At 61.4% G+C, this 12,102-nt stretch overlaps 2 protein-coding genes across 5 annotated transcripts; both read right to left on the bottom strand.

Annotated features, from left to right (window-relative positions):
* Positions 1-1,178: 1,178 nt before the first annotated feature.
* NHLRC4 (NHL repeat containing 4) lies at positions 1,179-3,104 on the bottom strand. Its single transcript, XM_066276844.1, is given in 5 exon segments — positions 1,179-1,343; positions 1,346-1,479; positions 1,482-1,535; positions 1,538-1,579; positions 3,098-3,104. Coding segments are annotated over 5 exon segments (402 nt in total).
* A 1,172-nt stretch (positions 3,105-4,276) lies between these two features.
* On the bottom strand, positions 4,277-10,310 carry PRR35 (proline rich 35). Of its 4 annotated transcripts, XM_066278375.1 has the most exons (4): positions 9,608-10,310; positions 9,311-9,450; positions 5,399-6,531; positions 4,277-5,138 (listed from the first exon to the last, which is right to left on the bottom strand). In XM_066278375.1, the coding sequence occupies exons 3-4, from the start codon at positions 6,490-6,492 to the stop codon at positions 4,505-4,507; spliced, it is 1,728 nt and encodes a 575-aa protein (XP_066134472.1). In that variant the 5' UTR covers positions 6,493-6,531; positions 9,311-9,450; positions 9,608-10,310; the 3' UTR covers positions 4,277-4,504. The 4 variants fall into 4 exon arrangements, with proteins under 4 accessions (XP_066134472.1, XP_066134475.1, XP_066134474.1 ...); XM_066278378.1 differs by lacking the exon at positions 9,311-9,450; XM_066278377.1 differs by lacking the exons at positions 9,311-9,450; positions 9,608-10,310 and adding an exon at positions 9,073-9,150.
* Between the last annotated feature and the right edge of the window lie 1,792 nt (positions 10,311-12,102).

Genomic DNA, 12,102 nt, shown 5'->3' on the forward strand with positions numbered 1-12,102 from the left:
ACTGATTAAGAGACTGGGACTAGGGCACCTGGCGGGAGATCCTGCCTGGGTAAGTGCTGGCAGCTGGCCCAACACGCCAAAGATCTTCAGGCTTCAGCTGCTGGCCCTAAAGCTCAGGCCTCCGGGGCCTTGAGCCAGCGCCAGGGTCTAAGTGGGCTTAGGGGTGGTGAGCACTGGAGCACAGTGAACTGGGGCATGGAGAGGACCCGACTTAGGAGGCTGGGAGGCAGCTGTTTTGTGGCTGCTGACAAAGTCTGAATTCTTTCCAAGAGGAAGACAGGAGGCCAGCCCAGGGCCTAGTACACTAGGTGCTCAGCAAACGGCAGGATCAGGAAGGCATGGCTAGCAGCCCTGGAGGACTCCACCACCCTGAATGTCCTTCAATGTTCTTCTCATGGTGCTCTGAGGACTTAGGGGCTGAACCTACCAGTGAGAGGACTGGCGTCATCTGAGCCCACCTGGTCAGGCCAACTATGAGTGGTACTGGTTCATCTTTTTTTTTTTTTTTTTTTACAGAGACAAAGAGTCAGAGAGAGGGACAAATAGGAAGGGAAAGAGATGAGATGCATTGCGGCTCCTTAGTTGCTCATTGATTGCTTTCTCATATGTGCCTTGACGGGGGACTACAGCAGAGCCAGTGATCCCTTTCGCAAGCCAGCAACCTTGGGCTTCAAGCCAGCGACCTTTGGGCTCAAGCCAGCAACCATGGAGTCATGTCTAGGATCCCACGCTCAAGCCAGGGGTCCCACGCTTAAGCTGGTGAGATGAGCCCACGCTCAAGCTCGCAACCTTGGGGTTTTTTGTTTGTTTGTTTGTTTTTTTACAGAGACAGAGAGTGAGTCAGAGAGAGGGATAGATAGGGACAGACAGGAACGGAGAGATGAGAAGCATCAATCATTAGTTTTTTGTTTTTTTTTTGTTTTTTTGGGTTTTTTTAGAGAGGAGAGGGAGAGACAGAGAGAGAGAGAGAGAGAGAGAGAGAGAGGAGAGACAGAGAGAGAGAAGGGGGGAGGAGCTGGAAGCATCAACTCCCATATGTGCCTCGACCAGGCAAGCCCAGGATTTCGAACCGGCGACCTCAGCATTTCCAGGTCGCCGCTTTATCCACTGAGCCACCACAGGTCAGGCCGCAACCTTGGGGTTTTGAACCTGGGTCCTCCATGTCCCAGTCTGACTCTCTATTCAATGCACCACCACATGGTCAGGTGATACTGGTTCATCTTGAGGTGGCCATCCCCTGCATTCACCACCACAAGCTTCCCCTGGGACACATAGGCCATGCCCAAGGGCCACCTCAGCCCCTCAAACACAAAGCATATGGGTGCCCCAGCTGGGCCCAGAGAGGGTCCACCTTGTGCTGCTGCTTGTCTACCACAGTAACATTACCCTCTGAGTCAGTGCACACACCCACCAGGCTGCCAAAGGCATGCCCCCTCAGGCCTCCCAGGGAGCCCAGGGGCTGGTGGGCACTGCCAAACCCTGAACATCCCCGAACTCCTTGCTCACAGCAGAGTCGCCAGTGTGCCCCAGGCCCACCAGCAGGGGCCGTCCAGACCCAGAATGGAGGGAGGGGCAGCAGCTACACGGCGAGGCCCACTGAGAAGGTGTGTACAGCCCCAGGCACGGAGTCTGCTACCAGGAAGTAGCCGAGGGCATCCACAGCCAGCCCGGAGGGACCAGGAAGGTGCCCACTGTCACACAGTAGCTTTGGGGGCTTGGAAAGTGTGCTGGAGTGTGTAAACAGCCCCATTGACAAGGTCACTGACCACAGTGAGCCCAACAGCTGTCACAGCCACATCCTCTGACAAAAAGCCCCAACCCCTGGCCCTCAGCAGGGCAGGTAGCAGACAGTCCCTTGAGGTCTAGCACATAGATGCAGGGGGTGGCCCCACCTGTCAGAAAGAGCAGGCCACTGGGGGGCAATGCAGACCCCAGAGCCCCCTCCAGTCCCTGCAGGCACCAGGAGCTGCCTGAGCATTCAGGAGTGAGTAGTCTCCAGGCCAGGCCAGAGTGCGGTGAAGTCCATGGGGAGTAGCTGGCCAGCTGGTGGGGAGGCCCAGGAGAGCAGGGCAGGAAGCCAGAGGGTGGGCGTGTCAGCTCAGCCTCTGTGAAGCAAGTTGCTGTGGTTAGGCCAAGTTTGGGGCTGCAAGAGAAAGGATGCCCTACTCACGGTGTGCCAAGCAGCAGCTCCCTCCGTTCCCCTGTGCCCTTTCAGGCAGTACTGGTATTCTCCTGTTTTACAGATGAGGCAACTGAGGCACAGGAGTAGGGGGCGGGGGAGCTGGATTCAAACTCAGTTCCACCAGGTCCTGAGCCTGGCTCAGCCCACAAACCCAGCAGCCAGGTGTGTTTCTAGGTCCTGTTTTCCCAGATGTGGTCCCTGGAATACAATTCTGGCAGATATGGACCCAGAACGGTTGCCATGGGTTTTGCTCTGAAGCCTGAATGAGCTCTCTCGACCATTGAGACGTCTCAAAGTGAGGGTGCAAGTGTCAGATGAGCAGCAGCGTTTCTCAAACTCATCTGCCCAGGAAACCCTTCCTTCCTTAAGGCAGGGAAAGTGACCCTTCTTGGGTGCAACTCGAGACCTCACCCACTGCCCCCACATAGTCTCTGGAGACCTCCAGCCCCTGAGGGATGAGGCAGGAGTCCTGCTCTATGCCTGTCCACCTGCCCTCACCCAGGGCAGCCCGTGGGAAGGGCCTCCTATCCGGAGCTGGCCTTGGGCCCTGCCCCCGCAGCAGCCTCTATTGTTGGAAACTAGATCCTGAGGGAGTGGGAGGGGCCTCCTCACCTTGGGCAAAGGAGGAGGGGGCAGGAGAAGCCACTGCCACCCTACAGTGTTCTGACACTCCGCTGCTAAGCCCCAGAGACTCCCCAGGGCTGCTACATTCACGCCTTGGGGCCTTTGCACTGGCTTCTGGGACATTCTTCCTGCCGCCCCTACTTGGCTGGATGCCACTCCTGGTCAGCACAACCAACCCCTCCCCGGGGAGGCCCCCTCCGCTGTCCACATCCCACACTTCTTTGCCATGTCTGTCATGAGCTCACTCTTCAGAAGGCTCTGAGCAGATGTCAGCAGATGAGGTGGCCTCACCTGCCATCCGCAGGCAAGCCCAGAGTCCAGGGTGGAGGGTCTCCAGGAGTCCCTGTTGTCCCCCACCCCCAGACTGGATCCTGTCTCTGTGATCCCATCTGCACCTGTGAAACCTGGGTGACCTCCCCCAACGGGGCCCAGTTCACATCTTCCCTGTGGATGAAGAGAAATCAGGGGCCAGCAGACATGACACCTTCTGGTGCCGACGGGAGGCGGAAGGCTCAGGATTTGGGGGTCCTCTGGACACTTCCTAAGTCAGCTCTCAGACCCCTGCAGCTCCTCCAGGAAGCCCCTGAAAGGTGGAGACTCAGCCTGTCTGCTGCTCACAGGTCTCCCCACCTAGCTGGCCTGCACCCTCCTCTCTGGACACTGGCTCTTAACGCCCCTTGGTGGGGAGGGTGGCCGATGCTATCTGCTGCCCGGTGCAGTTAATGGGGCGGCCACAGGTCCTGCTGCGACTGGCCCCAGCCCGGCTGGTCCAGCCTGGGGAACCAGGCACAGGCAAGAACTGCCTTCCCCAGGGCCATTCCTGAGTGGGCATGGAGGTGTGGTCAACTCCTGGGGAGAGAAGTGATTAGCTGGGTCCATAGGTCCCCTGGGAACCCCTCCCTACCTGCCCCCCACCCCTGCCTGTGGGAAAGGCCAAGTCTGGCTGGGCTGTGCTAGGAGGGAGGCAGCGAGCTGTGAAGGCCACCCGATGCCTATCATGGCTGCAGGGGCTGGCAGGGGCCCAGTGGAGGCCATGCTGGGCAAGCAGTCCTGGGCCACAGAATGTGGGGGGTACCTTTTAACCACAGTGGGAGCAGCCTCCCATTTGAATCTGACATCAGGGCTGCCCCGCCAGACACAGTGGCTTGGAAGCATGCCCCGGGGGCCCTGCACACCACCGTGCTGAGACAGGTCTGACCAAACCCCAAGCCACAGGCACCTGCCCCTCCTTGCTCTGATCCCTCCAATGGAGAGCCCCCCACTCTGTCCCCAGACTCTGCACTCCCGGCGAGCGCTCAGTCTACAGGAGGCAGGGCAACATCCGAAGGTGGACAATGGCAGGGAGGCCCAGGGCACTGCCCACCCCAGCGGCCCAGGCCGGGTACATTTCTGCAGGGGGAAGGTGCTCCAGTGGCGACAGTGGAGCAGCAGGGGAAGGAGGAGGCTCAGACAGAGTGTGTGAAGGTGGTTTCTATTTTAATGTCCACAACTGTGATCAATAAAAAGCCGTGACTTGCTGCTGTCCCTGTGTGGCCCCAGAGACAGGCCACGGCCATGGTGGGTGGGGTTTATCCATGGGCATGCTGGGCAGGCTCCGGGCCTCGCCCGTGGGAGGCTGAGGCAGGCAGGGGCCAGGTGATGGGCATGGGATTGGGTAAGGGCCTCTGTGACAGACAGAGGTGGCAGCAGGAGCTGTGGTCAGACCTTGGTACCGGGGGAGCTCTGCAGACCAGAGACAGCCTCTGAGGGCCAGGAGCCCCCAGCCCTGCCACGGGGGCCCCAGCCACTGCCAGGAAGAACAGGGTCATCTGGGGCCGGAAGGGGCAGAGCAGGTGGTGGGACACTGGAGTCAGCCTCACACTTGGTGGTATGGCCCGAGAAAGGCTCAGCCGCTGTGGAGCCCAGCACTCTGGGTGACTCAGGGGGCCCCCGGGCCAGTATGGACCCCAGCTCTGGTTGCCCCCAGGCCCCTGAGGATACCTCGGGGACCTTGGAGGGCACCCGTTTCACAGAGAGGTCGAGGGGTGCATCTGGGGGCCGCACAGCCTGCTCCAGCACCTGGTGGATGGTGAAGAGCTCTCTGCGGATCTTGCCCAGCTGTTCCCGCAGAGGCCGTGGGGCCAGGCCCCTGGCAGGTGCCAGCTGCCCCAGGCGCTGCTCCACCCTCACGTAGTCGCTGAGGGCCTGTGTCAGGTCCTCACACACATGCCCAGGGCCCCCCAGCACCAGGCTCGATGGCTGCTGGCGCAGTGAGGAAAGAGGGCTCAGGGTCTTGGGGTCGCCTGGCTCCTTGTCCTCGGGCCAGAGAATCATGGAGGGACCAGTCCGCAGGCTAGGGAGTAGGAGCCGGTCAGAAGGCTGTGCTCTACCCCCCCAGCACCCTCAGCCTCTGCCCCACCCCCACCCCGCCCCCTGTGCAGTCTTCCTGCCTAGAGAGACTTGGAACCCCAGGACAGAAAGGTTGGCCTTCTGGTCTCAGTATCCCCTCTGTGGCCTGAAGGCTGTATTCCTAGACACTGATCTCAGGACAGGGGCCCAGGCCTCCTCCCCCAACCTCACCCCTGCCCATGACTGGGGAACTCTGACACCTACCTGTTCTGGGAACCAAAGTTGGCCATGCTGGAAGGGGCCTTCAGGGGCTCCAGCCTGCTTCCCAGGGGCAGCTTCCTCTTGGGGTCATTCTGGGCAGCCAGCTCCAGCCCTCCCTCCTGCCCTGGGTCCCTGGAGGTGCCACAGGGCCAGGGCCCACTCAGCCCAGGGACGGGCAGTTTCAGAAGCCTGGGGGCCAGAGTCCCAGGGGACCCCTTGGGAGGGGCAGGGGGCTTGGCAGGGGCAGGCTTGCTTGCCTGTAGCCCCAGGCTATGCTCCAGGAGCAGAGGGTAGTACAGCCGGGGCACAGGGGTGGGGCGCTCAGGGGGCTGCAGGGCAGGGAAGGCGGAGGCTGGGGGAAGCAGGGGGCTGGCAGAGCCCAGGAAGGGCATATGGGCTGCAGTGGCTAGGGAGGGCCCCAGGTAGGAGAAAAGACTGGGGGCAAGAGGGTAGTTAACTCCCAGCAGAGACAGCTGGAGGCTTTGGGCCTCAGGGAAGTCGCTGGCGGTGGGCGGAGGGTAACAGGGAGCACTGCTCTCAGGGCCCGCTGTGCCTGAGTCTGCCATCACCATGCTCCTGGGGCCCCTGCCCAGCCCCGGCTTCCACGACTCAGCCAGGAGCCCACCAAGGCCCACACCCTTCTGGGCATCCTTGGCCACTGGGGGTGGCGTCCCTGGGGACCCCTCAGCCTCTGGCTTGGGGCCCCCGACACGGCGGTGCAGGGAGAGAACGTCAGTGACAACAAGGTCGGGTGTGGCGGGAGTATCTGGGACTTGAGCCCCTCGGGAACGCCTGTCAGGGTCTGCGGGGTCAGAGGGGCAGTCCGTGGTGGGCTCAAGGGGCCGGGACGTGGCAGGGGCACGGCGGCATGCCCAGTCGGGGGAGTCGAGCAACAGCGAGAGGGAATCCTTGCAGAGACTGTACTTCATATGGTTGTACAGGTGTGACTTCTCCAGGCAGGTGAACGGGCACTGGAAGCACTTGTAATTGTAGGGCTTGCCCCAGGGACGCGGGATATAGTGTGGCTTCTTGGGCTTCCGTGCCCGTGCCCGTGCGCCGGAGCCCAGGCGGCATGAACCGGCCACCTCTCGGGACATGGCTGCCTGCTAGCGGGCAGGCCACGGCGCCATGGCCACCTGCAGACAAAGGGGACCTCGTTCAGTGCCTCTGTCAGCTCCCAGAGCTCCAGGGCCAGAAGCTGGTCATGGCACAGGCTCCACCCTGCAACCTGGGCCTCCCTGGCCTTTGCACATGCAGCCCCCTGGCCTGGAATGCCCTCCCCTCCTCACCCTTTACTCCTCTCTATGCACACTTCCAGGGTTACGAGGTTTAGCTGGTAAAGACGCAGGATGCCTGATTACATCTGACTCAGATAAACGACAAATACTTTTTTAGTATAAGTATAATTTGGCCAAAATTTGGAACGTATTAAAAAGTATTTGTTGTTTACCTGAAATTGAAGCTTAACTAGGCATCCTGTATTCTATCTCTGCCCCAGGCCTGGCTAGCCCCCAGCCATCCTGGGGCCGGCTGATTCCATTTAAGTCTGTTTCTGTCCACTCGGCGGGCAGTTGGTGAGTGACTGAAAGAAGCCAAGTATGACCGGGCCCATTCCGGGGGACATCAGCTCTTCCTTGTCTTACTCCCTCCCAGAGACCCCCTGCCCTTGCCAGGAAGCTGAGATAAAAGCCACTGAGATGAGAAACCCGCAGAAGGCTCTAAGCCTCCGTGTAAGTGTGAGTGTGTGCTCCTGCTGGGGACTGGAAATCTCTGAGGGGGTCAGCCTCACATGGGGCGAAGCCAGGCTGGGGGGGCGTGGACGTCACAGCATGGCCCCACAGCACAGCCACCTGCTCAGCCTGGCTCCATCTGGGTGGCTTCGGGCAGGTCAGCAGCCAAGCCTGCAGTGGCCAAGCTCGGCCAAGACCTTCCTCTCCCCATGCCCTGCATGTTCACTCAGAAGCCGCTCTTGCACTCCATCTGGGCCGCCACCTGGGCTGTCCACCACCCCGTGTGTGCCTGCGTGGGGCACAAGGAGAGCGTGTGCACACAGGCGTATGGGGCTGTAGATGAGCCTCACTCAGTACCTGCAGGGACAACCTCTGCACGGCTGGGCTGACCCGGAACAGAGCGGACCACCAGAATGCATGGGGCCGGGGCACACGCACACAGGCCGGGGCACACTCACCACATTCAAAGTGGACACGGTAACTGCATGCGAATGCACTCACAGCACAGGCAGGGTGTGAGCAGGCACTCAGACACATTCAAGCAAAAGGTGCACATACATACAGACACACTACACACCCGAGGACACATATGGTCACAGACATTCTCATGGATATGGACGGACACATGCATCCTGCTCCCCAGGGCTCAGGGCTAGCCAGTGGGCTAAGGGGGTGTGGGCGAGCTGGAGCAGCTGGGCAGCCACTGAGAGCAGGTTGTCCTCCTTGCTGGCCTTCAGGCTCTGCACATGGCAGGCAGTCATGTCTGCTGCCCTCAAACACTGGGTGGGCACCCTCATTATGGGCATAGCCAGAGGGGTGGAGCGGGCTGTCCATGGAAAGAGGTCCTTGAGAGGGGTGTCAGCATGGTCAGTGACAGGACGTGGAAGACAGGGCAGGTAGAGACTATCTGACTGGTTTGCGGATGTTCACATCTGGGAAGGGATGGTGCTCCAAGGGAGTGCAGGGTGTGGGAGGAGGGGGCTGGGCCCAGGAAAGGGCTTGGGGCTGCAGACCCCCTAGACTTGGTGGTGGGTGCAAAGGCAGGCTCCATGCCAGCCCTTAGCCCCCCCTAAGATGCCAATGACAAATGGGCATGTGCGCTAGGGAGACAGAGGCGGCTGTGCTGGGGCCATCGATCACCCAGCCCTGGGAGCCACACAGCTGTGCTGCCTGGTGCCACAGCCCACCTCACCTCCCAGCCCAGCCCCTGGACTGGGCTTCTCCTCCTAGGCCTCAGGACTCAGATGGCAGCCTGGGGGGGGCGATTGTTCAAGATCTATCTCAGCACCTGCTGACTCCATAGGGACCCAGAGGATGCCTGACGCCCACCTGGCATGCTTGTGCACAAACAGAAAACACCCCCATACACCAGCATGCACACCCATACACCCAAAAGCACATTCATTTGCACACGTGTCCCAACCCGTGACTGAGTGCATGTTTCCAGAGGGGCCTGCACCCACACTGTGCTAGTCCAGACATTGGGACCCCACTTTCCTGAGGGAGTACTGGTGTCAGGCCAGGAGCAGGAGGCCCAGCCCAGGGTCCGAGAAGGGGCACTGAGTGCCCAGAGCAACCACTAGCTACGGAGGGATTACAGCTCACCCATCCCGCTGGCCCCTTTGGGACTTGGTGGGTACACCATAGGGTGTGGTGTAGAGGGGATGACCAGGCTCGTCCTTGGACGAGGATGACACCCCAACTCCCTTCTCCTTGTACTCCCCAGCCTCACCCTGGAGACCGCCCTCCTACAGGGACCTGGCTGCTTCGCCCAGATGAGCCCAGTGCACGGAGACTAAACGCAGGGAAGTGGGGGACGTAGGGCTGGGGTTGCCTGGAACGCGCTGGGATACTCCCAGAGTCCCACCGCCCCCGCAGCCCTCGCGCCCAGCCCGGCCCCACGCGGCCCGAACTTCGCTGGATGCGCTGATGTCCGCGCCGCCCTACCTGCGCCCCCGGCCGAAACAGAGCCTGCGGTGCCCCGCGAAGTCTGCGCGTCGCCCAGAGGATCATGCAGAAAGAAACTTCTCGCCCCCGCCCCAGCCGGTGCCCGCCCCTTCCCCCGACCGCGACCCCGGACCGCGAGAAACCGGCTCAGGCTCTCGAGGCAGCCACACGGGCTTCCGCAGGGGAAACTGAGGTCAGGTGCTGGGAACGGGCCCCCGCGCGGTCTGCAGTCACTCACTTGGCAGCGAGTCCCCGAAGCCTCCGCCACCGACCGCGTCCCACAGACGCTGACTCGCACCCACCGAAGTTGGCGGCAGGAGCGGCCGCGCGTGCGCCGCGGCGCCGGGCTCCGGGGGGCGCTGCGACCTCCGACACGGGCTAGCGGGGGGAGGGGATGAACGACCGCAGGTTGCAGTCTCCCCTTGGCCACCCCAGGTGACCCGCCCCCCCCCCCCCCAGCCCCGTCTCTCCACCTCCCTCTGCCCACAGTCACCTCCTCGTGCGCACTCACCATCCTGTCGCGCCCAGGACTTACCTGCTCAGCTCTCTCCGTAGCGCCGGTAACTCCTGTGTAGAGCGGTGGCCGGTGACACCAATGGCACCACCAGGGACCGGCAGCGTCGCGGAGGAGCCAAGAGTGGATGCGCAGGTGTGCAAACGAATGCGGGGCGCCTGGCACCGTCCCTGCCCCCCGTCGCCTGCAGGCTGCCGCGGGGGTGCGTGCAGAGGCGGCCAGGTCTCCCGGGGTCCCCGCAGCGGTGTGATGGGGTGTCAGCGGCCGAGGGCACATGGAAAGGGGCCGTCAGCACTCATCCGTCAGGGCAGGGCTCTGGCCCCTGACAGCTGCCCGCCTGAGCCAGGGCCTGGGGGCCAAGCCCCAGGACAGGGGGTGCGATAGGGGGACAGAGCCAGCCTGGAGAGAGCTGCAGCCCAGCCTAGGAAGGGACAGAGCCTAGTCCTGAGAGAGTTGGAGCCCAGAGCTCAGGGGCATAGCCCAGTGCAGACAGTGGAGCAAGAATCCCTTTCTGGTCAGCTCTGCCTGGCCAAGCCTTGCCTCCAGTGCTGTTTCCTGTTCTCCAAACAGGAGGCTGGATTTACACCCCCAAACCCGTGCCCTGCCCACTGACCCATACACTCACTCCCCCCTTCCTGGAAGCATTACTGCCTCCCCCACTTGCAGCCCAGACTCCTCACTTGCCCAGCAGGTGCCACAGGAAGATTGCACAGCCAGCCCTCCATCTTCCCATCTGCAGGACTCCTCTCCACTACAGGAGGACCTGGGGTGGGTGGGGGCTGAGGCCAAGGAAAGGCTTGGGCATCACAGACCCACCACGACACCCCACCTCCCAATGTCCTCATGGCCAGAGCTGCTCCCAGCCCCACCAAGGGTAATACAGGTTCCACATTGCTCCCTGCACTATCAATTCTTAACAGTCTGGGGTCCCTTTGCTTTTCAGCTGGGTCCTTGTGGAAACTCACTGGGCCAGCCAGTTCCACTCTGGACATAGATACAGACATGCCAGGACAGGGCAAGGCCACGTTTCTCACAGTAAATCTGCCTCATTCAGGGGGAGGTATCTTAGCCCAGAGATGCGTGATGGTGTCATTTCTGTCAGGGGACGGGTTCTGCAGCCGGAGGGCTGAGTGCCGTTGCAGGCTGGCCCCGTGGAGGCACAGGGTGCCCTATGAAAGGGTGCCCACTTGGTTCTCCCTGCAGACTCAGCTACAGGCTTCCTGGGTATCCCCAGCCCAGTCTGGGGGGCAGGAGTGTGGTGGGGAAGGAAGGAACACCTCTAGGATGCTTCTCGGTGTCTCACCTTGAGTGGGGAAAAGAGAACTGGAGAGAACTGGACCCAGAGTCTAGCATGTCTTGTGAGCCAGGCTTCAGTTTCCCAGTCTGTGCAGGAGGGTGACAGGCCACGGCCGTTACTGGCACAGTTCTCCCCGTTCAACCACAACAGGCGTTCACAAGGAAGAAGACCCCCCCGTGTCCTGGTTCTGGGGGCACCAGTGTGAGGACACTGATCTGAGGGTGAGTGCCCAGTTTGGTCTCCCTCCTGCCCCAGTGCTACCTCCCCTGATGCAACTTGGGGCGGCTCCATTTCTCCCTGTCAAGTCCACAGGGCAGGAAGGGCGGCTGTGGGTGGCACAGCGTGCCAGCCTTCTCCTCTCTGCCTGCCTGGCCTGGCTGAGCGGCTGACCATGTAGGCAGCCCCGGGCCGAGGGACAGCTTGAGCAGCCATCAGGCCGGCAGCCCTGTGGGGAGTGGAGGCCAGGAGACCTGCTCCTTCTGCACACAAACCCGATCCAGGACACGTTCAGCCAGGCCCAGGCCCCCTCAGCACAGGCACTTCCCAGAGAGGGCAGAGGGCACAGGTCACCTTGAGACAGAGGTGATGCCAGGCCTCGGCCTCTTGGTCCCAGGAACAGCTTTGTGTTTCCCTGCCCCTCACTGGCTGATCCCTCTGAGGAGAGGCCACAGCTGTCACCACCGGAGATGGGCTGTTTGGAGGCTGTTGCCATCGTCCCGGGGAAGGAAGGTTATGGTCAGGAAGCTTGCTCGAAGCACATCGAGCAAACAGGCCAGTGAAGTTCAGGTGACCTTCCCTGAGAGGAAGGAGGGGGCTAGGGCTCTGGATTCTGGGAAAAGGAGGAGGAGGCCGGGGAGGGTGATCTCAGCACCAGCCATGGTGGCAGCTATTATGGCTGTTTTTGTTGTTGTTTTTAAATTTTTATAGAGAGAGGAAAGGGGAGAGAGACAGAGAGCCAGGAACATAGATCTGTTTCTGTATGTGCCTGACCAGGGATCGAACCCACAACCTCTGCGCTTTGGGATGACGCTCTAACCAACTGAGCTATCAAGCCAGGGCTATGGCTGGGTTTTTCTTCCAGAAATTTGGGTGAGAGGAGAGTTAGCAGCACCTCCAGAGGAACTCAGCACGCAAGGGGCACGACCTGGGTACATTTCTGGGCTTCCAGGAGGGGTCTGTGCAGGGAGCACCAGCCGGCCCTCAGCTTGCTGCCTGGGGC

Source organism: Saccopteryx bilineata, chromosome 4 (genome assembly GCF_036850765.1).
Source record: "Saccopteryx bilineata isolate mSacBil1 chromosome 4, mSacBil1_pri_phased_curated, whole genome shotgun sequence".
In the NCBI taxonomy this organism is placed as follows: Eukaryota; Metazoa; Chordata; class Mammalia; order Chiroptera; family Emballonuridae; genus Saccopteryx; species Saccopteryx bilineata.